The following is a 27,142-nucleotide window of genomic DNA, read 5'->3' as shown; positions in this document are numbered from 1 at the left end:
ATTTAATTATGGTCTAGTAGATCACTTTCTATTCTAGAAGACAAAAAAAGCGGCAGCAGCAGTAGCTAGCCTATCGCAGGCACCAGGATCAGATGCACACCTTATCTGGCAGATATTATGGAGATGAGGTATCTTCAGTGTGACTGGGCTCTGACTTGGCCTTTCTTTTCAGATGTTTGCCTCAAGGCTCACTGCGTATTTCAGGAGAAAATGTGTAGCTGCCACAGATGACCGTGTCCAAAAGATGAATGAAGTTCTCACCTACATTAAATTCATTAAGATGTATGCCTGGGTCAAAGCATTCTCTCAGTGCGTTCAGAGTGAGTTTGAAGATTTTGTACATGCATGTGCTAGAAGGACAGAGTTCTCCGAGCCTGATCATTCACACATGGTGTCTCCTGAATGCACAAGGGGCTAGGACTCCCAGGGGCCTAAGATGTACTAGAATCTTTGAATCTCAAGGATCTTAGTGATTGGAACCTATAACTGCATCTCACAAATGGAGAATGATTCATTTTTCATAGTCCCTTTGTGTGCTCTCTCTCAGCCTGACCATGAACCCATTACAGCGGACAGTGTCAGAGGAAACTTGGATGGGAGATGCAGCACACAGGTGGTTGCATAGCCCTATCTGACGGGTGACTGGGAGTCAGGACAGATGAATTCTGGTCCTAGCCCTGCCCTCTCATTAGGAACCTTGATACTTGTTTGTGTTATTTACATAATTGATTTATATTGAGTCTCAAAGTTCTCAGGGCCTGGCCCCATCCTGACATATAAACTGATTATAGGAAAAAATTTATCAAATATATAAATGTCATAGCACCAGGAGGAATAGTTAGCACAGACTGGGTATTCAGAAAGGGGTTCACAGCAGCTGGAATGGTAGGTCTTGACCAGATGAGACTTAAGGATGTATAAACATACTTTTTGGAGTTTGAAAAGGAATATGTAGATACTGTGATCCTTGACTTACATAGAAAAGATAAGGGCTGTTCCAAACCTATGACTTCATTGTTAGCTGACTAAAAATAATGCTTTTAAGCCAGTAGTGCAATGTTAGGCCAAATCAAAATACAAAGTTCAGATCGAGGCAGGCTCTTTTATTTTCTGTGATTAAACTTGCAGGAGCACTGGGTCAAGTTCTGGACTCTGCACTTTATGTATAAAGGCTGTTAGGTGAAGAGGCATCCAGAGGAGGTGACTGCTTTCAGGTGTCCAGCCGTGGGTGAGGCTGCTTTATTAAGTAGCTTCTTTGTTTCCACTTAAGAGTAAAACAAAGGAGTGCCCAGTGGACTGCTGCCGAGTATGATGGCACGATGGCTGTCCATGGTCTCTGGGCTCTCAGATTTTATGATCCTCTTTCTGAGATTGCACTCGTCTTTCAGTGCCTGACTTTGCTACTATCATCTATGCATGTTCATTTAAAGGGAAAAAAAAAACTTCCTCACTCATCATGGATGTGGTCAGCATCCACCTAACATACAAACCAGCTCTGAACATACTTTCCAATGCCTTGGGCAGCAGTAAAACACTTAAGTCAGTGCATAAACCCCTCTGGAAGAATACCTTTTTATGCTTAAATCTACCTTCTTCTTTTTTATCATCCTACTCTATACTCTTTAATGCTCCATAATTTTTTATACTATTTAAGAAAAGTCATCTTGCCTGTGGGAATTGCGTGTCACCTGTCTTTTTGCAGCCTTTCTGGCGGGTTTTGGTGTGACAGTTTTTGTCTTCATGTTAACTTGGAGCAGACACTCCTTGGCATCGTAGTTCTTTGGGTTCCCACAGCTATCATACAGCGTTTCCTAAATGCCTAAGGCAGAACTAAGCAGCATTCCGCTAAGCAAACGAAATGCCAATTGCAGGTACAGCTTATGTATTCATTCTTTCCAAACCCAAGAAGCCAATTAGAAGGATCAGAAAAAAAAAAGCCAGAGATGGTTGTAGTATGAATATGTAGCAGATACTTTTGTTAGATTCAGTCGTATGACTTGATCTATTTCTGTCTCGGGCTTATATGCCAGCTTTTGGGGTGAGACTGATGGTCGCATGGACCTACTATTTGCCTCCTGAGTGTCAATAGGGACGTTTTAAAACCTGTAGGTAGCTGAGGACCTGCAATGTCTCATTGAGGTGGTGGAAGAAAGCCCCCCAAGGTTTCTTTGAACTTGTTCTAAAATTTCCTGTGCCCTTTATCTACAGAAATCCGAGAGGAGGAGCGCCGGGTGTTAGAGAAGGCAGGATACTTCCAGAGCATCACCGTCGGAGTGGCTCCCATTGTCGTGGTGATTGCCAGTGTGGTGACCTTCTCTGTTCACATGACCCTGGGCTTCGATCTGACCGCAGCACAGGTCAGAGGGCTGTGGGCAGCATCTTAGTACTGTCCACAGAGATGCTCTGGTCAGCTTGTAATTGGATTTGAGGGTCCCCCCCCCCAGGAGTTCTATACTTTTCTCATGCATGTGATTAAAGCAGGAAGTGGAAAAGCAAAGGAGCCAAATGATAAGCAGGTTTTTAGTCAACCTGGTTTGGGTTTAATTCTAAAAAGGCAGGTTGACCTGTAGTCCACACTTAACTGCAAGTGTTCAATTGATTAAATCTTACAAGAAGCCACATGTGACTTAGCAGCATCGTTGCATGGTCAGAGAGTAGCTTTGCAGACGTCCCAGGGGAAATTCCTGGTGACTTGGGAATGTACTCGCATGGCCCCATAAGACCCACTTTTTTCCCTTCCTGTCCTCAGGCTTTCACAGTGGTGACTGTCTTCAATTCCATGACATTTGCGCTGAAAGTGACACCGTTCTCAGTGAAGTCCCTCTCAGAAGCGTCAGTGGCTGTTGACAGATTTAAGGTAAGTGGCTCCATTCACCTTCCCCATGCCAGGAGCCAACCCGGTGCAATTGCTGCTGTTCCAAGGGGCCACACCACACTGGCCATGCTTGGATCTGATTCACCTTTAACCTTTAGGCCAGTTGGTGAGAAGCCAGTGAGGAGACTACAATAAGGGCGAGACTAGATACCTTTTGAAATTCAGATGGGTTTTGACATCTCCTGCATGGCCTGCTTCTGGGCTTGTAGAAGTTCAGTATTTCCTCAAGGGCTGACCCTGTGGCCTGGGCCTGACAGAGGGCTGTGTGTCAAAACTTGCTGGGCCTTCAAGGGACTAGAAGACCTGAACTGCCAGGTAGCTGTCAGGCTTTCCTCCTATTGATGTTTACTGCTGTCCTTATGTTTGGCTGATACGCCCAGTCCTTTAAGGTCCTTTCCTTTGCTTGCCCTGTGGCTGCTGTTCAGGGTGCAGGGAACCCTGTGACATGTGACTAGTCCTTAAACTAGATCATGCTGAGAAACCCAGTTGAGGAAGTACCGGGTTAGATGATCATACCTCAGTGGTTAGATGATCATACCTCAGTTGTAATCTTTGTGGCTTTAGCATAGCAAAGACGTGTGACACAGGATAAGGAGATACTGGGGAGGGCAGAGGCTAACACTTCAAAACAGTTAATACAGGGAGCAGTGTTGTGTGGGCTGGGGTTCCCAAACAGTGCCACTGCTCACCCATCTTTGCCAGTGAAAATGAGGGTGCAAATGGACTTTGATGACATGGAGGCTTGAAGCAGTTGAGGGTTGAACATCACCACCTCAGAGCTTTAGAAGGGAAGAAACTGCATTTTCCTCTGAAGATTTCTTTCTCTTCCACTTGTTTGCTATTACTGAGATGGATTCTATTTAGTCAAGAAAGCTAGTCCTCAAGAAAGCATCCTTAAGCCCTCCTGTACCCCAGCCTCACCACTCAGAGGCCAAGCGCCGGAATCTATGGGTTGTCCAAGCTGGATTTTGCTGAGTTTATGGTACCCAGTTGTAGAAGGAAGCAAAGGGTTTGAATCTGTGGTTCCCTCCGCTTCCATAGCCTTTCTGGTTAATGGATTTGATGGTGGCATCTTGCATGGAGTGCTAAGAGTGTGCCCTGTAGGTTTGTTCTCCACTGTTGTTTGAAGGCTGTTTTGTTGGTTGCTTATGAGGACTCTTTCCTCCATCCAGGAAGCTTTACAGTTAGTAGCAGAAGCAAAACACCCAGCAGCTCATTAATTACCCCCTGGAGTTTCCAGCCCTTTCGATTTTATTCCACTTGGCAATCTTTTTTTTTTTTTCCTCTTCTTGTAAGGAGATATTTAGCCCAAGATAGCAAGGATTTATTACTTAATCCTTCCCCAACCCTAAACCGTTTTAAATTATGTCCAGGTGTTCATTAATTAGAAAGACACTGACTTCATTAGTGTTGGGGATGGGGGACCTGTGTTTTAGAACTAAGACAACTGTTTGTTATTTCTAAGTACATTAAAGGAAACCTGCCCTGGTTCTGGCTTTCATCCAACACAACCTTATGAAAATAGCAGCAGCCTCAATGAAACTGTTGCTGAGATGCTGTGTCCCCCAAAGGGTCTGCTCTCCACCATGTGTTAGGTAGCAGAAAGATGCAAGAAAAACAAGGACAGGACTGGCCTGTTTGATGTACATGGCTGACCTGGAGCTTCAGGGAAGATGCTGCAGAGCCCTTCTGTTCAACACATCCCAGCATGCCGTTTTGTTTTGCATCCTGTCCTTTCCCTTTTCAACAGAGGATCTGATAGATAGGCAGGAATAGTTGGTTTATTCTGTAGTTGACTTGCCAGGAAATTCAGATTGCCCATTTGTTGCTTCCTGTTTAATGGTGTGGAAAAGCATTGAAAGAGGTTAATGTTCTAGGAGAGTGAGAAGGGCTCTGAGAAACGAGCTTGTGGAGGGCCTGTTTCAGTGAATGAAAACTCAGGATGCCCAGTTAAATGCTGCACGGGACACACTTGGGAATAATTGTGTTTTGTTTCTCTGGAATCCACATTCAGTTGTGTCTTGCATTTTATGTGGCCACCCTGTGAGCACTCCACTCTTCTGCTCCATGGAGTCTGTCTGATTTGGTACTGCTAGTGGCTGAGAGTATCAGGAAGCTTATTGTCCCATGGTAAAGCTGAGATTTGTGCTTTCTTGTACTGTTTGTTGTCCTGGCAGGTACAAATCCAAGAAGCTGTAAACTGAGGTGTTGTGAGGCCCTTGCCTGCCTCAGTGTGAAGGCAGAATCGTCCCAGGAGGAGGGCAGGGCTGCAGGGAGTGGGAGGAAACATGAGGAGAGAACTCATGGGTGGGCACCACCAGTGTGTTGTCTCAAATAGTTCATTGAGGTCCAAAAGACCTTGTCCTTTCACAACTTTCAGAGGAGAAAACTTAGAGGTATTCTACCAGTGTATGGTTTTACTCTGGAAAGGTGATCAAAATAATCCATCTGTCATTCTTTACTCACTCTTGGAGGAAGACTCTAAGCCAGTGAAACCAGCAGCTCTTTTCAGAAAGCAGGTGCTAAACCCTAAGGTAAATCGAAAAAGATTATCTGGGAAACTTAAAAACATGACACTCCTGGGAAGATTGAGCGTTAGAAATGAAAGGGAGATGTGGTGACCAAAGGGAAGGAAAGAGCAGGCTTAGAGGTTTAGGATTCAAGAGAAAGGGCTGGTTTTGGAAAAGGGACTGCAGGTTACGTTCAGTAGCACCTGGTGACTTTAAGACAGTTGGGATTCTCAGTGATGAAACCAAGTCCTGATTCTAAAAGCCATCATTCCCTTAAAGATTTTTCTAATGTTATGCTTAGTTTTTTTTGAATTAAAACTCTTTTTTGCAACCATCCTTGGAGTCCAGCTGGGCTAGTGTTCTGCAGAGGAGAGCATACGTGTGTCAGGGTGGCCTCGGAGGCTTGCAGGGAAGTCCTGGGCTGGCAATTCTCATGGGTAGTGCTTCAGCTCTGACTTCAGAAATACGTTCTTTTCTTTCTTTTAAAGATTTGTTCTTTTATTTGAAAGACAATTACAGAGAGAGAGAGAGAAACAGAGCTTTTGCGTCCGCTGATTCACTCCCCAAATAGCTGCAACAGCCAGGACTTAGCCAGGACAAAGCCAGGGGCCCGGAACTCCATCCAGGTCTCCCATGTAGGTGACAGGGATCCAGGCACTTGGGCTGTCTTCCACTACTTTCCCAGGCACATTAACAGGGAGCTGTGTTGGAAGCAGAACATCTGGATCTGGAACTGGCACTCTATGGGATGCCAGTATCAAAGGTGGTGGCTTAAGACCCACTGTGCCACAATGCTGACCCTCATGGCTTCAGAGACATTTCTCTCTTCCCTGTCACATGATTCATTGGGCCCCTGGGAGGCAAGAGTCCCATTGCCTTCCCAGAGATATTTTTCAAGGGAACACCCTTCACTTCCACACAAGCCTGTGCCTTTGCTTGACTGAACCAAGCAACTTCCAGGGCAGGGCTTGAAAGACTCGCGGATATCTTGGCAAGGTGCCCTCATGCCTGGTGACCTGTCAGATCACCTCTCTCCCTGGGTGGGTGCCTGCTGTCGGGGAGGGAAGTGAGCAAGTTCTGTGGATTCTGTAGGAACCTAAGAAGAGAGCCACTGGTGTGTGCTGGGCATCAGTGTGCACTCACCTGCTGCTTAGTGAGCCCTGAATGAGCACTTGGAGCTGCACACACATTAGTTCTGGGTCCTTTGGTCAGCATTAGGCTGCTAGAAAAGGAGAAGGCAGTTCAGGCTGCAGTTGCAGGTGTAGGGAGGTGGGTCCCTGGATGTCCCTGTCCCTCCCTAGCTTGTCCCCACACTCCTGGGCCCCCTGATGGGCCTGAGGTGAGGCTGCACTAATGAGCTCCCTTTTGCCCTTCAGCTTCCTTCCACTGTATAGCCTGATGTGTTTTGCTACGTGAGTGTGCGCCCTAGGCTTGTCTCCCTGGTCTTGATCCAGTGTCTCATCTTTGCACCTCTCTCACAACTCCTATCAGAGTTTGTTTCTAATGGAAGAGGTTCACATGATAAAGAACAAACCATCCAGTCCTCACATCAAGATAGAGATGAAAGGTGCCACCTTGGCATGGGACTCCTCCCACTCCAGTGTCCAGAACTCACCCAAGCTGAGCCCCAAAATGAAAAAGGACAAGAGGGCTGCCAGGGGCAAGAAAGAGAAGGCAAGGCAGCTGCAGCGCACTGAGCATCAGGCAGTGCTGGCGGAGCAGAAAGGCCACCTGCTCCTGGACAGTGACGAGCGGCCCAGTCCCGAGGAGGAGGAAGGCAAGCACATCCACCTGGGGAGTCTCCGCTTGCAGAGGACGCTGTACAACATCGACCTGGAAATCGAAGAGGTAAGCTGGCACCACCGCCCCTCCCTGCTCCCCACTCATGCCTCGGCCTCCTCTGCTGCCCTCATGCTCAGCAAGTGAGGCTGGGCAGAGGCCAGTCTGTTGAGCAGAACACATTGTGGCTGGGAATGATTGTGAGCTGAAAAGCGAATCAGGCCAGCCCCAACTCTAAAGGGAATATCTGAGCATTTAATAGCAGAAATATGAATAACAGCCGATCCCATGAACCAGCAAGGAAGCAAAGCTTCCAAGGGGGTATTCTGAGATTGCCTCCCAAATTCATGTCCAGTGATTGTGGTCATACGTGAGCTGTGATAATTACATCCAGGTGGTTAGAACTGTGTGAGTCCCTCATTGCCACCAGGCTGGTGGGAGCCTGGTGCAGTGTGAGAAGGCTCAGTGCTGCATTTGGTCAGCACTTCTGTTGTCATGATTTATTTCTAGTGCAAGAGGAAGGTCAGGGTGGCAGAGCTGTCACCACCTAGGGAGCTCAGGACGAAGTGTCAGAGTAGCTGCAGCAGGCCCTCAGACTTAGCCTGGGAGCCTGCACTGTGTCTGAAGGCCAGCAGAAGCCCAGGCATATGTGTGTGTGTTCCTTCAGCATCCAGCTGAATGCTACTGCCAGGCCATGCACGCTCGGGGAGGTGGGGGGCTGCTGAGGCCACAGCTGCAAAACCCTAGGCAGCCATGGTTCCCTGCCTCGCTAGAGCATGTGCTGTGTGGAGCATGGACAGCCAGCCAACCATAAAATATCCTGTAGGGTAGATAGTGAGAAAGGCCACTGAATGGGGCAGTGAGCTGAGGCTGGGAGTAATTTAAACAGGCTGCCCTCAAGAAAGGCAACATTAAGAAATGGTATTTGAGCAAAGACAGAAGGGAGAGGAGGGAGCAAGCCAACCCCATGACTGTTGGTGAGGGGGTGGATGGAGGGACTGAATCACAGCTGATTCTGGGGTGCACCTGTTATTGGAACAGCATGAGAGTGGATGCTGAGGGTAGGGAGGCAGTGAGGAGCTGTCTCCTTCCAAGAGACTGTGGGTAAGTGTGGAGCAGCAGTCATTTGGACATATGTATGCAGGGAACCATCGTGGCTGCTGGCCTTAGGAGAGCGTGTAGAGGCAGGGAGAAGGGGGAGCCAGTAAGGGTGTGTTACTGTTGGAACCCAGGAGAAGGGCAATCTTAAGCCAAAGGCAGTGTTGATGGACCAGCTAGGAAGTGTTGACCAGCATGGCCAGAAGGAAAGGTGGGTGTTGTGTGTAACAAAATCAGTGCCTGACCAGGAGCCTCTTACGTCCAGAGGTGTTAGCCCTCCAGCCCTTGGAAGATGTTAGCAAGGGTGGGAGAACATCCGTAGTCCACCAGAAACCCAAGTGTGGATCTCACTGGAGGGCATGTGTATCTTTGTCGATGTTATTCTTTAAAAAAAAAAAAAAACAGGGCCCGGCGTGGCCTAGCAGCTAAAGTCCTCGCCTTGAAAGCCCCGGGATCCCATATGGGCGCCGGTTCTAATCCCGGAAGCTCCACTTCCCATCCAGCTCCCTGCTTGTGGCCTGGGAAAGCAGTTGAGGACGGCCCAATGCATTGGGACACTGCACCCACGTGGGAGACCCGGAAGAGGTTCCAGGTTCCCGGCATCGGATCGGCGCGCATCGGCCCGTTGCGGCTCACTTGGGGAGTGAATCATCGGATGGAAGATCTTCCTCTCTGTCTCTCCTCCTCTCTGTATATCTGGCTGTAATAAAATGAATAAATCTTTAAAAAAAAAAAAAAACAAAAACAAAAAAAACAAAAACAAATAACAAAACCCACATTATTTAGTCTTTAAGATGTTTTTATTTATATTTAATAGGCAGAGTTACAGAGCCAGAGAGCCAGAGAAAGATTTTCCATCTGTGTCTTCACTCCCTAAATGGCTGCAATGACCATGGTGGGTTCAGGCTGAAGTCAGGAGCCTAAAACTCCATTTGAGTTTCCCACATGGGTTACAGCAGGGGCCCAAACACCTGGGCCATCCTCTGCTGCTTTCCCAGGCTCATTAGCAGGGAGCTGGATCACAGGTGAAGCAGCCAGAGTGCAAACCAGCACCGGTATGGGATACCAGTGTTGCTGGCAGTAGCTTAATCCTCCAACGCCGACCCCACTGACTTCACTCTTAATGGCAGGCTTCTTGTTCAGGGACTGCACAGTGTCCTGATAAATGTGGTAACCCAGTTAGAGATGGTTATTCCACACATCTGGGGTCCAGGTCCTTGTTCTGCCCTTCAGAATCCTCATGCTACAGCCATTTGAAGAGAGTTCTGGTAATGTCACCTGGACCTCCCTCAGCAGGGAAGGGACAGTAGTGTTTGCCAGGTGCCTCCTGGGTGTGAGAAACTCACTCCAGTACTGCACCATCCATCAGGCAGTCATCAGGACAGTGGTGTTCCCACAGTCCACCCAGCTGGCCTAAGCAGAAACCTGTGAAACCTCCTCATCACCATTGGATCTATCTTTTATGCTCCCAGCCCTTATCACCAGCTACTAGTTCTGCCTGCCTTTATGACACACTGGACACTGTGCTTGACTCTGCAAGAGTCAGTTCCTTTCCTCCAGGTGTTGGGAGTCCTGAGAAGGAAACAGACACAATGTGGGTTGATGTAACTGGCCAGGATCTCAGCCTCCTCACGTGCTGGGAGCACTGGGATTCAATCACGCTTGCCTGGTTCTTTTCACACCACTGCTCCTCTTCTTGCCTTCCTGCCCCATGATATATGAGCTGACTCAAGCTACCTGGCTGGCCTTGAACACTTTCAACACCCCATGCTGGGAGCACTTAGTTTCCTGTGGAAATTTAGTTCATCCACCTGCTTGGTTTTCTATTTCTTATGTGGCATCAGTGATATAAATATCCCTCAGATACTTGGAAATCTTTTGGAGAAAAATGGAAGCAAACAGTGTTAAAAATCATTTGTGGGCCTTAGAGAAAAGTCATAACAAAATAACCTCAAAAGTCTTGCCCACTTTTCCAAAAAACAAACAAAACACATGCATTACAAGCAAGGTCAGGAAGGGGTGAGATCTCTCTAAAAGTGATTGTGGGATGTTACTCCTTTTTAAGGTTTATTTATTTGAAAAGCAGAGTGGGATTGCATCATGAGAGAGAAGGACAGGGAGAGGGAGACAGAGAGCTCTTCCATCCACCTGCTCGCTCCACAAATGGCCACCACAGCTGGGATTGGGTCAGGCTGAAGCTAGGAGTCATGCCTTCCATCTGGGTCTGCCACACAGATCTTAGAACTTTGGATCATGCAGCAAGTGCCTGAGCAGGGCACCAGATCAGAAGCAGAGCAGCCAGGACTGAAACTGGCACTCCAGCATAGAATGCTGGCATGGGCTACACACATGGGCAAACACACATAAGCAGCTGCTGTTGTGGGCCATCTCAGTGTGTGTGGCATGCTTAATTTTCTGTTGCCTCAGCATGTTTACCCAGAAGCCCTGTGATGTAGACAGCTAACAAGTCAGAAGACTGGACCATCAGGGTGACAATTCCCATCCCGGATGGGTGGCCTTCCTGTGTGTCCTCCAAGGAGTCACAGGACCTTGTAGTTCAGTGATCAGCAGTGCCGTAATGACCTCTCCCTTCTGTGTGCTCTGTGCAGGGTAAACTAGTTGGAATCTGCGGCAGTGTGGGAAGTGGGAAGACCTCACTCATTTCCGCCATCTTAGGCCAGGTAAGAGCTTCTGCTGTTGTCCTTGGCATCTCCTGTTTTTTCAAGTCTCTGCTGAGTGAAAGTCTCCGGGCAAACAAACTCGTGTCCCAGACCAAGCCAGGAAAGGCAGAAATGCAGTGAGGCCTTGGTCTGCTTTAGGCATCCCTGCATTCCCACCATGCACTGTACTGAATCTGCTGGGGTTCCAGGGGACACCTGATGCATAACTGAGTGGAGCCCAGCTGCAATTGTTCGTGTCTCCCTTTTAGCATGTATTCAGTGCTGTAGGTATGCCAGACAGCGTGGTGGGAGATGGCTTGGACAGGTGAGAAATGAACACTGCAGGCCTGCAGAGGAAGAATCAAACCTGGAAGGGGCAGTGCCCCCAACACTGCAGCATCTGTGCCAGGCGGGATGCCAGGGGTCCATCTGGGAGCAGAGCTGCACTTGATCTTCACCCTGAGCACAGAATGACTCAGGCCCTTCAGGAGTTTCCAGTGGGGCACTGGTCCTTTCAGACACAATGGCACCTCACAGGGCAGGAAGAGAACTGTGCCCAGAGGGCTCTATCAGCCATCCTTTGCTTGGAGAGCCAGGACCAGAGCAGGGGTTATCCAGCTGAGACTGTCTCAGTTATGGTTTAGAGCAAAATAAGGTACCCACTTTTTTTTTTTAAGATTTATTTTATTGGGCCCAGCATGGTAGTCTAGTGGCTAAAGTCCTCGCCTTGTACATGCCAGGATCCCATGTGGGCGCCAGTTCAAGCCCTGACGGCCCCACTTCCCATCCAGCTCCCTGCTTGTGGCCTTTGAAAGCAGTTGAGGATGGCCCAAAGCCTTGGGACCCTGTACCCAAGTGGGAGACCAGGAAGAGGGCCCGGGCCCCTGGCTTCAGATCAGCTCAATTGTAGCCACTCGGGGAGTGAATCAGCAGACAGGGAATATTCCTCTCTATATCTCCTCCTCTCTGTATATCTGACCTTTCAATAAAAATAAATTAGAAAAAAAAAAAGATTTATTTGCTTGAAAGGCAAAGTTAGAGATAGGCAGAGACGGACATCTTCCAACTGCTGATTCCTTGCCCAGATGCATGTAATGGCCAGGGCTGGGCCAGGCCAATCCAGGAGCTTCCTTTGGTTCTCCCACATGGATGCAAGGGCCCAAGGATTTGAGACATCCTTTGCTGCCTTCCCAGGCGCATTATTATCAGGGAACTGGATCAGATGTGGATCAGATGAAACTCAAACCAGTGCCCATTTAGGAGGCTGGTGTCATAGACTGTGGGTTTACCTGCTACACCACAGTGCCAGTCCCAAGTTACCCACTTTCCAGTAGCTTAACAGGATAGACTTGAGAGATAATATCCCTTCCTGGTAGGCAAGATCCATATTGAGTAGTGAAGCAAACAGGGGCAGCGGTAGGTAAATGTGCTTTTGTGCCTTCAGTGCATGTGCTGTCTCTCTTTTTTGGCCCCTGTGTCACTGCTGCTGAATTGCAGTGCCCAGGGTGATGTGAGGATGTCTACATTTGGGCCGCATGGGGCAGCCTTGCTCTGTGTTCTGGCTTTCTGGGTCATTTCTGATTGGAGGACCAGGTGACTAGACAGAGGTGGGGCGGAGATGAAGGATAGGAAAGGTTAATACCAGGCTCTGTAGCTGTTTAGCAAGATGCTCCTTCTAGGTGGTTAAGTTGGAAACCAAGCAAGACTTTGTCTCCCTGGCGACTCCCAGCAGCCCTGGCTCCTGCAGGGAGGGGTGCTTATGCAGCAGCAACCGGAAGATCCTAGTTCCCGTGTGTTGTAAACATGTGCAAACACACACCAAAGTGCTTCTGTTTGTGGGTGGTACACAGCTGCAGCCTGGGGGTCTGTACCGAAAATGGTGGTGCTTGAGGAGATAGCAAGTATGTACAAGTCCTACACAGGCTGCTTAGCAAAAACTCCAGGCTCTACCATCCCCAATCCAAGGCAGGTGTCTACCTTCATTCCCAAAGGGAACCCATGATAAAATTGGGTGAAACTAGTCACATGAAACCTTGCCACGGAACACACAACTCAGAGCACCTGGCTCATTGTGCAGTCCCTGCCTGTTACAGAAGATACGTTGTCATTACACAGATGTGGTGTAATGCTAGGGGGTTTTCTCCTTTGGGTCCTCACTCTGCAGAAACAGCTGGTCTGACCAATGTCCCAGATGTGCTTTGTAGTGGAGTGAGCCTGGCCACATTTTGAGGATGTTGGAATCTACAGCTTCCAGTACAGGGGGACTCCCAAGGGGCCTTCCTGCCAGCCAGTGCCACCCTGGTGAAAACACTACAGTTAGGAAGGAGAGTAAACAACAAGTAGGCTGCAGGGTGAAGTGGCTTATTCTAGGTGCGGGCTTTTCCTGGGCTCCTTTCACACATTTGCAAGGACAGCTTTGGTGTAGCTCTCTGTGGAACAAAGGAGGGGTCTGGATTTGGGTGCAGAGATGACCAGGCTTTAGACTGCATTGTGGCATATAGGGGGTCCTGTTGTTGGTCATCTGGTAATGGCTTTGGATGCTGTCTCCCTAGATGACACTTCTAGAGGGCAGCATTGCCATCAGCGGAACCTTTGCCTATGTGGCCCAGCAGGCCTGGATCCTCAATGCCACCTTGAGAGACAACATCCTCTTTGGGAAGGAATTTGACGAAGAAAGGCAAGGAGTGTTTGATTTCGATTGTGCTTTTCCGTCTTGGCCACGTGAGATGCAAGGCACCTCAGGTCGGCAGACTCTGCTCTGACCTTGTCCCTGAGCCCATGTTTCTCTGTGTCCTTCAGGTACAACTCTGTGCTGAACAGCTGCTGCCTGAGGCCTGACCTGGCCATTCTTCCCAACAGCGACTTGACTGAGGTACAGGCCCACAGAGAGGTTCTGGGAAATGGGGGCAGGGCTGTGCGAAAGCTGTTCCCAAGGAGTCCACCTGCAGTGCTTGGCAGAAGAACATGGACCAGGAACATGGCGGTCATCGGGCCTTTGTGTTCAGATAGCGTTTGCTCATTAGGGTTGAGTTAATAATACTGCTTCTTTCTAATATATAAATATTTCCTGACATGTGGTTGTTGATGTGGGGTTAACATTTTTCACTCTGTTCGCGTAGTTTTGAAGCCACAAGTCAAAGATCTATGTTGAACTTCTGCCCTAAATTTCATGCTGCCAGCTTTCTTGTTCAGACACAGCCTACAGAGAGTCCTCTTCCCTGGGAAAGGAGTCAGGGCAAATCTGTCTTGCTCTGCTGCTGTGCCCTGGAACCATCTCCAGGGGTGTATCTTGGAACTAATCATGTTAAAACTTGTCTCCCGGAGCTGCCTGCAGGGCCCAGAGCTGGCACGCTGGTTCAGCTGACTTTAGGGTCATCTCACACCAGATAGGGCAAAGAGTTTAATTAGTTTAGAGCTCTCATTCCATGGTTCCCAGATCAGCATAGTTTCTATTGCCTGTGAACATGATAGAAACACAAATTGTTAGACTGAATCTTGCAATGACTGGATCTGAAGCTCTGGGTATAGTGGCCCAACAGCATGTGTTAACAAAGCCTGTAAGTGATTCTGATACATGACAAGACTGAAAACCTCTGAAGCTATTAAACAATTTTAAGGACATGATTTTTTAAAAGTATTTGTTTTATCTACTTGAAAGACTAGGAGAAAGAGAGTTTCCATTCTCTGGCTCACTCTCCAGATGCCCACAAAAGCCAGGGCTGAACCAGGCTGGAACTCAGTCCAGATCTCTCATGTGGGTGACAGGACCCCAAGCCTTTGAGACGTCTCCTGTTGGGTCTGGCATGATGGCTCTATGGCTGGATCTTCACCTTGCAAGCGCTGGGATCCCATGTGCGCGCCAGTTCTTGTTCTGGCTGCTCCATTTCCTATCCAGCTCCCTGCTTGTGGCTTGGGAGATCAGTGGAGGATGACCAAGGCCTTGGGACCCTGCACCCATGCAGGAGACCTGGACAAAGCTCCTGGCTTTGGATCGACTCAGCTCTAGCCATTGGAGCAATTTGGGGAGTGAAACAACAGATTGAATCTATTTCTCTCTGTGAAATCTAATCTGCCTTTCCAACAAAAATAAGTAAATCTTTTTTTTTTTTTTTAATGTCACCTATTGCCTCATGGGCTGCACACTAGAGGAAGTCTGAAATCTAAAGCAAAACCAGCACTTAAACCCAGGCACTTTCATGTGGGGTGGGTATCCCAACCAATGTCTCTTTCTCTCTCTCTCTTTTAAGTTTTATTTACTTATCTAAAAGGCAGAGTTATGGTGGGAGAGAAAGGGAGATCTTTATCTGCTGGTTCACTTCCTAGGTGGCCCCCAAATCTAGGAATGCATCAGGCTAACACTAGGAGCCAGGAAATCTATCCAATTCTCCCACATAAGTGGCAAGGGCCCAAGCACTTAGACCATCTTCCACTACTTTCCCAGGTGTATTAGCAAGGAGCTAGACCAGAAGCAAGCAGCTAGAACTTGAGCTGGTGCTCATATGGGATGCCCATATCTCATGTGGTGGCTTAACTCGATATGCTATGACACTGGCTCCTACTAACAGTGTCTTAACCACTAGACCAAGATTGTAAAGGTAGATTGTCAAAGAGAGAGTTATTAGTCTCCCATCTATTGGCTCTGCTGCAAATGGCTGCAACAGCCAGGGTTGGATCAGTCTAAAGTCAGGAACTCAGAACTTTCTGAGTGGCAAGGACCTCAAGCAGTTGGGTCATTTTTTGCTGTTTTCCCAGACATATAAACTAGGAAATGGGGTCAAAAGCTGAGAGTCAAGGATTCGAACTGAGACTGTAATATGGAATACCATGATTGACCCACAGGACCAGATTTTTTTTTAATTTGTTTATTTTTATTGGAAAGGCAGATATACAGAGAGAAGGAGAGACAGAGAAAGATCTTCCGTCCGATGATTCACTCCCTAAGTGACCGCAAGTACCGGTTCTGTGCCATTCCGAAGCCAGGAGCCAGGAACTTCTTCCAGGTCTCCCACGCAGGGTCCCAAAGCTTTGGGCCGTCCTTGACTGCTTTCCCAGGCCACAAGCAGGGAGCTGGTTGGGAAGTGGAGTTGCCGGGATTAGAACCGGTGTCCATATGGGATCCCAGCATGTTCAAGGTGAGGACTTTAGCTGCTAAGCCACCACGCTGGGCCCTTTCTTTTTTTTAGGATCATATATTTTTTAAAAATGCGAAGTGGGGCCAGCTCTGTGGTATGGTAGACTCAGTTTCTGCCTATGTTACCTGCATCCCATATGGTGCTTCAAGTCCTGGATACTCCAATTCAGATGCAATTTCCTGTCTACAGCCTAAGACAGCATCAGAGGATGACCCAAATGCTTGAGCCCCTGCATCCACCTGAGAGACCCAGAAGAGGTTCTTGACTTGGGCTTGACTCAGCTCCAGCTGTTGTGGCCATTTTGGGAGTGAAACAGCAGATAGAAGATCTCTCTCTCTCTTTGTGTGTCTCTCTGTCTATCCCTCTCTCTGTAACTCTGCCTTTCTAATAAGAATACATCTCTAAAAAAGCATACACACAAAGTGAGTTACTGTTTGGTGGCTGATTGTTCATTGGCTCAGTTCCTGAGGTTTAGTGCTGGTTGTGTTCTGGGAACGTGTTTGGAAACTGCTTGCCACAGGCAGTATAAAGGAGTCAGAGCATAATCTGCACCCTCACAAAAGTTACTGTTGAGAGGTTAGGACACCTCAACCAGCAGCTACACAACAAGCTGGTGAGGAAGAGCTCCCTTTCTTTGGGTCTTAGTGGAAAAAGAGGTTGGGGAAAGGTTTCACTGAGGAGATAACGCCAGAATTGAGGACACCAATACCAGAAAGGGCTGGACATGGCCATGTGTCTTCATAGCATATACGTAGTTTTACATGGCTACAATCATGAGCTCTGGGAGGGGTGTTGTGCAATGGAGACTGAGAGCTGCTGGGAAGCAAGGTGGCACAGGGTATGCCATGTATGATTTATTTAGGTATCTAGGGTCTGCTCTGGAAAAGTTTTAAGCGAAAGTTAGTCCTGCATATGTTTGTGCTTTGGAAAGATTACTGAGTGGAGAATGAATATGAGGGCTCTTCCTGTGGGAGTGGCAAGGCTAGATGGAGAGTTGGTTGGTTCCATAGATGGAGAGTTGGTTGGTTGGTTGGTTGGTGGGTATGGAAGAGGAGATGGCATTTGGGCTGACTCCCCAGTTGCTGAAAGGAGCATAGTGGCAGTTTATGCAGGAGGTGGGGACTTCAAGAGAAGGAGCCACTTTGGGTCAGGGAGAAGAGAGGTGGCTGGTGTAACTTCTAAGCATTGTTCCAGGCTTGAACTGCAAGCTTCCTTTTGCTTTTGGGCTTCCATAGATTGGTGAAAGAGGAGCCAACCTGAGTGGTGGACAGCGCCAGAGGATTAGCCTGGCCCGCGCCTTGTACAGTGATAGGAGTATCTACATCCTGGATGATCCCCTCAGTGCCTTAGATGCCCACGTGGGCAACCACATCTTCAACAGTGCTATCCGGAAGCACCTCAAATCCAAGACGGTTCTGTTTGTTACCCACCAGTTACAGGTATGGTGCTGTGTTCCTGAGGCTACCCACCTTGGTTCAGGAAATCAGAAACAGGGAGGTGGACTTCATCCATATATTTTTGGGGTGGCACCTGCATATTCTCGGAGTCAACAGTTTTCATTCCCTTGGCCCACTAGTCTGATAAGGCTCACTGTACTGTGTATTAGTTGGCCGTCTGAGTCAGAGAACCTGGGAGCATGCTGACTTCAGCCTGTCGCCAGCAGCAAAAAGGCTGAGAAGAATAGGCCAAAAATGGAGTTTAGGCATGAGACCATTAAGAAAGCACTGTGCTCATGGCTAGATGCAAGTGGGAAGCATTTGAGGAAAACAAGCTGTTCCCCCTCTGTCATTCCCTTACAAGCTGCCACTTGGAGAGCAACTCAGAAAAGATGCCAGCTGCTTCACATATGTTTCCAAGTGTGGGGAGCTACCCCACATGCCGCCAGGGAGAATCTGGTGTGACAGAGTGTGAAATTCAGCGCAAGGCTCGTGTTGCTTCCTCAGTAGATTCTTGTCAAAAAATGAGAACTGCTCTGTCTCTGAACTCTATCATAAGCCTATAGAGTATGCTTTGGCAGTGGCTGACAATCTTATCACTGCTGATTTTTTGAGCCGGATTGTTCCTTGCTGTTGTCTGGGGTACCCCTGATCTCTACCCATTAGGTGCCAGCAATACCCCTTGCCCTCAGTAATGACGGTCAAAACATCTCCAGATGAGACCACACGTGCTCTGGGAGGTTAAATTGCCTCCAGTTGGGAAGCACTGGGCTTAGCTCTGGGCATTTGACTGTATTTGCATAAACATCAACAATATCATGTCATCCCCACCTCTATCTGCAGTACCTGGTTGACTGTGATGAAGTGATCTTCATGAAAGAGGGCTGTATCACAGAACGAGGCACCCATGAGGAGCTGATGAATCTGAATGGTGATTATGCCACCATTTTTAATAACCTGTTGCTGGGAGAGACACCCCATGTTGAGGTAAGGCTTGCTGGCATTTGTGCCTATCTCTTGTCTGTGCCTGGAGTGAGTGATGTGGAGATCTCACTGAACTCAGTGTCTTTGTGTCTTTGGCAAGGGATTCTGTTTTTTCTGCTGACCAGACCACTGTTGCTTGAGTTCACATAGGATTCTGCTCCAGGAGAACCGAGGTATTTGAGGCTGTAATAAGGCAGTGACAGGGAAATGATTTGGGCCCTGTGATTGCTGAGAAGATGCATAGCTTAACTTCCTAAACTCCATTAATGCTGATTAGAACATTGTGAAACTTAAAAAAAAAAAAAAACCAATAAGTGAATGATATACCAAGGAAGGAATGTTAGAAGCTTGCAGATTTGAAAATGACCCATGATATCTTGTGCTGACTTAGCACTTGCTATTAACCAGTGCCTACTGACTTCCCTGATTAGATCAGGAGCTATTTTTACATGGCATCCTTTTGGGTCATTTTAACAGAGAAAAGGTGGTAAAATACAACCATCTCCCTGCCTTTACAAGAAGCTGAAGTTCAGGAAACTTAACTTGCTATCAAGGCTGTTTTGACTCCTACATGCGCTTACTGTTTGCTGCCATGCCTTCCATGGTACCCTCAGAGATGGCAGCTGTCCGCTGGCCTCCACATTGGGTGCAGGGTCAGAGTGGTCTTAGAGCTAGCCCAACAGATAGTACTTTTCTTCTTGCCATTTGAGGGTGCGAACGGGCCTGGACTTCAGGCTGCTGTACTGTCTGAGTGAGATGAGAGCTAAAAGTCATCAGGAACTTTTTTGGAAGTCTTGCTTCAGTCTTCAGGTCTAACCCAGTTTGACTCCAGGAATAATACAATGAACTGGTCTTGACTGATGCATTTTGGACCTTTTACTATAATGGAAGCACACTGAATGTGTCAGTAACTTCTGCAGAGACATGCTGATGGGACTTAGGTGTCATGAACTCTATCTCTGACTCTGATGGGTATTTGGACACTTCAAATTATTTGCTCATCACTGCAGACACAGAGGGAAATATGAGGGAGTCAGACACAAAATATCCATGCAGCCAAAGAACACTGAACGTCAGTCCCCTCCTCTTGAAAATGGGGCAGGACCTGCCTCTGGGAGCTGTTGTGTTGAGTAATTGAATGATATCTTCTTGTCCCAGTAAGTGGTCAGCCATGCCAGTATTCTCCTTACCACTTTGTTTTTTAAGACTTATTTATTTTTATTGGAAAGGCAGATACACAGAGAGGAGGAGACACAGAGAAGAAAATCTTCCATCCGATGTTTCATTTCCCAAGTGACTGCAATAGCTAGAGCTGAGCCAATCCAGAGCCAGGAGCCAGGAGCCAGGAGCCCTTCCTCCAGGTCTCCCAAGCAGATGCAGGGTCCCAAGTCTTTGGGCCGTCCTCAACTGCTTTCCCAGGCCACAAGCAGGGAGTTGGATAGGAAATGGGGCCGCCGGGATTAGAGCTGGCGCCCATATGGGATCCCATTGCGTTCAAGGTGAGAACTTTAACCACTACACTATCGCACCGGGCCCTCCTTAGAATTTTTAATTCAGGCGTTGCAGATCCGGCACAGTAGCCTAGTAGCTAAATCCTTGCTTTACAATTGCTAGAATCCCAATGGGCACTGCTTCATATCCCAGCTGCTCCTCTTCCCATCCAGCTCCCTTCTTGTGGCCTGGAAAAGCAGTAGAGGACGGTCTAAAACCTTGGGACCCTGCACCCACATGGGAGACCCAATAGAAGCTCCTGGCTCCTGGCTTTGGATTGGTTCAGCTGTGGCCATTGTGTCCATTTGGGAATGGAAGATCTTTCTCTCTGTCTCTCCTTCTCTCTGTAAATCTTCCTTTCCAATAAAAATAAATAAATTAAAAAAAAATAGGCATTGTGGCAAATTAACAGCAAAAAAAGTAATGCCCTGTCCTGTGTTCTAGATATGACTCTAAATGTTTGTGTTTTTTTCTAACTTCCTCCTCCCCTGCTGTTCCTATAAAAAGTCTATTTGCAAAGCCACCTGGGGGCATGAGACCAACTGGGACAAAAAGAATTGATATAGTGAACTGTCATCAAGAGGGCTTCTTGTATAAATATATAGGAGGGACCTTGGAAGGCGGTTTCTGTTGTCTCGGGTTCACTCAATGAATGTGGAGTCCCTCTGTGTCCTATTACAGGCAGGTCTTGGTGGCAGGTTATGTATAGGTTATAATCACACATGAGACATCAGCTATGTCCTTTGGGGTTCACAAACACAAGGAACGTTTCTGCTGTCACAAATAACTGACTGCAGGTCACAAATACAAGTGACAGTGAACTATAAAAGTGACAAACATACTGGAGGACTATACTGCTGTAATAATATGTGGAGGGATGGTGGGAAAGGAACATTATCAGGGAGAGAGGGGAGAGAAAGGGGAGAATCTCTATACCTACAAATCTGTGTCATAGAAAATAATAAAAATATTTTTTAAAAAAAAGAAATGAGGAGCAAAGTGTTGAGTGAGCATAGGAGAGGGTGAACTTTATTCTAGAAGGACTACGTTGCTTCGTAAGGCTATAGGACCTGGATCTGTCTGAATGGAGTTGGCTTATGGAGTTCGGAACATTGTAAGTGAAGGAACCAGCACAGAGGTACAGATGTGGGGAATTGTAGGGTGGCGAACAGAATGGTACGAAGTCCAAGGAGGTTAGAGCACAGGAGCCACGGGAGGCAGTGCCACGTGAGAGGAGCTCACAGAACGAGGCCAGACCCTGCAGCACCAAGCTGCTTGGGTTTCCTTGGGTTGCAGTAGGAAATCATCAGCCCTGTGGATTTTCCTTAGTGATCAGGACAGTAGGAAAGCACATGACCCCAGCCTGCGTGCTGCAGACACAGTGTGTGCAGAACACAATTAAGGTTTCTGTCATGGGTTTGGGCCTTTAGTGCCTTAAGGAGAAGAAGCATCAGTGGCCTGATAGAGCAGGAACCTAGACCTTCTGGGTCTTAAGAAGGAACTTCATGGGAAGTGGCTTTAAAAGAAATTTAAGTGCAGAAAGATTTTGAAAATCAAGCATAGGTTTTTCACAATATACATTTGCTATGAAGACCTCCCTCCCTCCTGTACATGAGTTTTTAAAGTTTTCTGGTACCAAATACTCCATTTTCCGTGAACTTGTTCAGTTGTTCAGGTGAAAAGGTGAGCATGAGTAGCTCTTTTAAGAGGTTGGATGTGTCTCCGTGTGGCAGCCTGACAGAGGATTGTCTCTTAACATACCCTGTGGACATTCATGTGACAGCCATATCATGACAGGAGACTCTTTTTGCTTCCATATCATTAGGTTAATTCAAAAAAGGAAACCAGTGGTTCACAAAAGAAACCGCAAGACAAAGGTCCTAAGACAGGATCAGTGAAGAAGGAGAAAGCAGTGAAGCCGGAGGAAGGTAATGAACCCTTTGGGGACTTTAGCTTTGTCCTTCAAGGAGTAGCATTATGCCACGTGGTTCTCTGTGTTGCCTAGAGTTGTATGTTACCGAGTGCCTGCATTTCTGTGGTAATCAATTCTTGTAGAATACCTGCAGATCACAAGGCCCTCTCTGCTTGCTTAAACAGACTAGGGCAGTAATAAGTTCTAAGCCTCTGCCTTCTCTTCCTGTGCAAGGCCACATGAAGTGCAGGGAATTACAACCACTTGTCCTGGGAAAGAGAAAATTGAGTGTTTCCCATGATTCACCTCTGTCTCTGTGAGTCCCCCACAGCAAAAGTGCTCAGTTCTTATAATGCCAGCGTCCTCAGCAGCCCCTGTGTTAGGCACTTGGCAGTAGGAATGTGGGGAAGAGGCCAAGCCTGTGGGTTCTCCTCCTTGGCCTTGTTCCTGCTTCTCAAACCTTTTATCTCTTCAACTGAAACGAATCTGGGAGTGAGAGCCTTGTGAATTGCCAGCTGTGTGTCGACTTTCAAATTAAATGTACATGCAGTCCTGTTCTAAGCTCTTCTTTTGGTTGCATCACTGCCTCGCCTGCCTCTGGTGAGTCCAGGCCCTTGGCGAGATCAGCCCTTACTCTGGGCTCAACCTGTTTACACTCACTGGTCCTCAGAATCTCAGCATTTGGTGCCGATTTATCACACTCTGCTTCTTTGTTTTAAAAGAACAACCTTGCGATTTGGAATTCAGGTGTGCTTTAAAATACCTCACTGGCACACCTGAAAAACGAAGCAGCACCCACAACTGAGACATCTGTCAGTTCCTGCCACAGGCAGTGAAAGAGCATTACTGTGACCTCACCCATGTAGACAGCAGCTGGATTCCTCATGGATGGCCTATTCTGAGATGAGTAGACATCATGTGTGCCAAGGCTCCCTAGGGGTGCTTCCTTGGGTTCTCGTCAATTGTATGGCCACACCAGGGAGCCCCAGGAGATCAGCTTGACCATGGCTGCCTCCAGCAGCCCTGCTGAGTTTACCTCCTGGAACCCTACTGCTGTCTGGATCCTGGCGTAAGCCCTCATCTGCTTTCCCTGGGGCATCCTAGCTGTCTGCAGAGGATCTCACTAGGCTTCCTGTATGAAGCCTTTCAGAAGCCTCCCATTTTAAAAGCACCATTTCACATCTTTTGACCCACCCAATATGGCACACATCAAAAAGGCCCATGTTTGTATGGGACACTGAGGAGTGTGAAAGAAGCTCCTTGCCACTAGAGGCATTCGGTCTGGTGGTCCTGGGCATCCCGGGTCTCTATCCTCATACTTGTAACCCCTCTTGGGAAGTGTGCTTGTCTGCAGGATAAGGTTCAAGTGCTGCCTACCGCACTGTGCGGCGGGGTCCTCTGCCAGCTCCTTGGGGGCAGGGATGTGGTCCTATCCCTCACACTGCTGCAGGGCTGCATCCTGGACCTGGTTCAGAGCAGTTGCTCAGTAAGCAGCAGGTGGGTGAAGTGGCTTCCTCTGCTGAAGAGGAAACTAGTGCTCGTCCAGTACCCCAGGATACTCAAGGCTCTCATCAATACTGCTGCTCTGAGATGGCTGAGTTTTGGGGAACAGCTCTTCCCTTCTGAGTGCCTATTGCTTTCTCCCTTACCTAGGGCAGCTCGTGCAGCTGGAAGAGAAGGGGCAGGGTTCAGTGCCCTGGTCAGTGTATGGCATCTACATCCAGGCTGCTGGGGGCCCCTTGGCCTTCCTGGTCATCATGGCTCTTTTTATGCTGAATGTGGGCAGCACTGCCTTCAGCACCTGGTGGCTGAGTTACTGGATCAAGCAAGGAAGTGGGGTAAGATTATTCCTCTATGGGAAAGTCCCAGGTCCAAGAATGTAGCTCTGTCTCCTTATTTCTTGGCTACTCATCATTTGCACCTGATGGATTTTTCCATCAGGACCAATACAAAGCCTGACCATTCACAGGGCAGGAGGGCTTAGCGGGAAAATATCTGTAGGCTGACTCTCTCATCTGGTAGAAAAAAAGATATGGGCCAGGTCAGCCTCGGGTCTGCCCTGACCAGGTCCCTGGTCAGTATCCTGTCTCCTCCCCTTGGGTGGAGAATGGCTCTTGGCAATGTCTAGGCACCTAGGCCTCATGAGAGCCTTGTCTCCAAACAGAATAGCACAGTGACCCGAGGGAACAGAACCTCTGTGAGTGGCAGTATGAAAGACAACCCTCTGATGCAGTACTACGCCAGCATCTATGCCCTCTCCATGGCTGTCATGCTGATCCTGAAAGCTATCCGGGGAGTGGTCTTTGTCAAGGTATGCCATAGTAGGCAGCTGGGTGGTTAAGCATGGCACACTTGGGTTTATTGGGAGTTAGGGAGTCCCCTCCCAGCCGCAGCCTCGCTGCGACAGTGTGTGTGTGTGTGTGTGTGTGTGTGTGTCCCTGTTATCTTCAGTCTCACCTGATTAGTCACCCCAGCCCTCCTGAGCACCAGTGCTCCTTCAACTGTGGGAGTATGTGTCCCGCATAGGGACACGGACAAGGAGGGGTTGCGCCTTCACTGGTCTCTGGGCCCTGACAACTTTGTCTATACTTCTCAGGGCACGCTGCGTGCCTCCTCGCGGCTCCACGACGAGCTTTTCCGCAGAATCCTTCGCAGTCCCATGAAGTTTTTCGACACCACCCCCACAGGAAGGATTCTCAACAGGTTTTCCAAAGACATGGATGAAGGTATTTCTTACAGACCCTTTCTTTCATGCTCTGGAATGCAAGCTGGTAGTGCTGCTAGCCAAGGCTTTGAGTGGGCCTGTGGGATAGCCCAAGACGGTGCATTCACTTTTGCAGAGTGCCTGGGTTCCTGGAGATCTACAGCTGCTGACAGGTTTTCTGGGGGATGCACAGGCTGTACCTGCCCTGGAACTGAGCTTCTCCCCATAACCTGGGTCACAGAACAGCCACCCAGTGCCTAACCCAGGGCTCCCCATGTGACAAGCAGCGTGCTGAACATTTAATGCTAATCTTCGTGGCCCGTGAGGGCATATGTGGAAGCCATGTGTGGGAAGTTAAGAAACTTGCAGCTATTGGGTAATCAAACTGAGAACGGAGCTGAGATCTTCCTGGCCTAAAATGATTACACATGTGACCACTGCACTGTGGCCAGCTCTGTAAGAGAAGTTTGTTACGTGTATTTGAGTTGTGTACAGCTCTGGCTGGAGGCAGTATCATGGAATGGAGCCATGCCTGCTGCTGGAACTGATGGACTGCCATTTCTCTCTGTCTCACACACACACACACATGCACACACAAACAGTAATAATCTGAGATTTGCCCAAAAATCTTCAGCCAAAAATGGGATAGAGGGACAGCCAAAAACTTGAAAATGTTGGGTACTCTATCCTTCTTTTGGCTTCTTTGTAACTTTTTCCATAATGCACGAAAGGTTCCCCCTGCTTCAGTTATCAAAATTGTATGGTTGTACACATTTATGGGTACAATTTATTGTTTCAATGAATATACACATTCTGTGTTGATAAGATCAGAGAAGTTAGCATAACCGTCTCCTCTGAGTTTATCATTTCTTTATGGTGAGAACATTAAAAGCCTTACTTCTAGCTGTTTCGAAATAGAGAGCACCTTGTGTGCAACAGAGAGCTACGATGTGTGGCTGCTGTCTCACCATGACTTTGAACTCATAACCTGCCCTTTCCCCTTCTTACCTCATGCACTCTGCTTGTATGAGGTCAACTTTTTCAGATTGCACAGGAAATCAGGCTGTGTGGTGTTTTTCTGTGTCTGGCTTACTTCAGTTAATGGCTCCAGGTTTGTCCCTGTTGCCTCAACTGATAAAATGTCATTCTCTTTTATGGATGGTTAGTTTTCCATTGTGTGAATAGATCACATTCTCTTTATTCACTTATTGTTGGATATGAAGGTTGATTCCAAGTCCCAGCTAAAGTGAATAATTGTGCAGTAAACATTGAGGTGTACAGATTCGTCAGTGTGTTCTTTTCATTTCCATTGGTTAAACACCCAGTGGTGGGATTACTGGATACTATTCTAGTTCTATTCTTACTTTCCTGAGGGCCTTCCACTGTCTTGCATAACAGCTGTGCTGGCTTGCATTCCCCCTGTAACAGAGTACAAGGCTTCCCTTTCTCCAGCACTTACTTTCTCTTGTTTTGATAGCAGCCTTTCTGGCTGGGGTGATGGCAACTCACTGGGGTTTTTATTTGTATCTCTCTGATGAGTGCCATCTAGTTTTGTACCTGTTGGCCATGTTTATGTCTCTTTTGCAGAAATGACTATTAACATCTTTTGCCCGCTTTTAAATTGAGTTATTTGGTCATTGACTGTTGAGTTGTTTAAGTTCCTTACGTACTTCTGGATATTAACCTCTTTGTCAGACATACAGTTTGCAGATACTTCCAGACTGTGAAAGATCACTTAAATTATTTGGAGATAAAAATCAATAGAGCATCGAGGTTTCTAGGATGGTCTTCACTGAGACTGTTGATGATAGCAGCTCCCACCTCAGAGAGGGATTTGTGGGGTCTGTTTGTGCCTCATCTGCCAATCTTGACACGCATATTCTTTTGCTTTCCCAGTCGACGTGCGCCTGCCGTTCCAGGCCGAGATGTTCATCCAGAATGTTATCCTGGTGTTCTTCTGTGTGGGGATGATCGCAGGAGTCTTCCCTTGGTTCCTCGTGGCAGTGGGACCCCTTGTCATCCTCTTCTCAGTGCTGCACATTGTCTCCAGGTAGGCAGCAAGTATTTGTGGAGCTGGAGGTTCGCAGGTGGAGCCAAAGTTGCCAGCTACAACCGGAAGCACTGAGACCTGGAACGCCTTCTCTCTCCAGGGTCCTGATTCGAGAGCTGAAGCGTCTGGACAATATCACGCAGTCGCCTTTCCTCTCCCATATCACATCGAGCATACAGGGCCTTGCCACCATCCACGCCTACAATAAAGGGCAGGAGTTTCTGCACAGGTTGGTGCTGATGGTCCAAGAGCCTAAGAGGAGGGCTTCACAGCCAGAGCTGGAGATGATAACACGCACCACTAAGAGTTTTTGTGATTAATGGAGTACTCGTTGATGAAAATTGGGGCCTATAAAGTTTGATGGAGTTTCGCTTTTTTTTTTTTAGTAATAGAAAGTTCCGCTTTTTTTTAAAATGTGCTGTTAGTGCTGACATTGGCATTGATTTAGCTATTACATATTTTTTTATTTGTGAAACTTATGTACACAGACACTGTGGCATGGTGTGGTGCC

General features: G+C 47.8%; 1 protein-coding gene across 2 annotated transcripts in view; it reads left to right on the top strand.

The window, feature by feature from the left end:
• The window catches only part of ABCC5 (ATP binding cassette subfamily C member 5), an 81,555-nt gene that overhangs the window by 33,152 nt on the left and 21,261 nt on the right, over positions 1-27,142 (top strand). For both annotated transcript variants that reach the window (XM_004577763.4, XM_058662159.1), the window contains exons 8-22: positions 173-320; positions 2,209-2,357; positions 2,750-2,857; positions 6,877-7,233; positions 10,872-10,943; positions 13,475-13,599; positions 13,722-13,794; positions 17,290-17,493; positions 18,334-18,477; positions 21,791-21,893; positions 23,531-23,715; positions 24,042-24,188; positions 24,474-24,603; positions 26,478-26,631; positions 26,732-26,860. In XM_004577763.4, the coding sequence (XP_004577820.2) occupies positions 173-320; positions 2,209-2,357; positions 2,750-2,857; positions 6,877-7,233; positions 10,872-10,943; positions 13,475-13,599; positions 13,722-13,794; positions 17,290-17,493; positions 18,334-18,477; positions 21,791-21,893; positions 23,531-23,715; positions 24,042-24,188; positions 24,474-24,603; positions 26,478-26,631; positions 26,732-26,860 (2,228 nt within the window). The remainder of the gene's footprint in view (positions 1-172; positions 321-2,208; positions 2,358-2,749; positions 2,858-6,876; positions 7,234-10,871; positions 10,944-13,474; positions 13,600-13,721; positions 13,795-17,289; positions 17,494-18,333; positions 18,478-21,790; positions 21,894-23,530; positions 23,716-24,041; positions 24,189-24,473; positions 24,604-26,477; positions 26,632-26,731; positions 26,861-27,142) is intronic.

Source organism: Ochotona princeps, chromosome 3, assembly GCF_030435755.1.
Source record: "Ochotona princeps isolate mOchPri1 chromosome 3, mOchPri1.hap1, whole genome shotgun sequence".
NCBI lineage: Eukaryota > Metazoa > Chordata > Mammalia > Lagomorpha > Ochotonidae > Ochotona > Ochotona princeps.
This window is presented reverse-complemented; position numbering and strand designations above follow the sequence as displayed.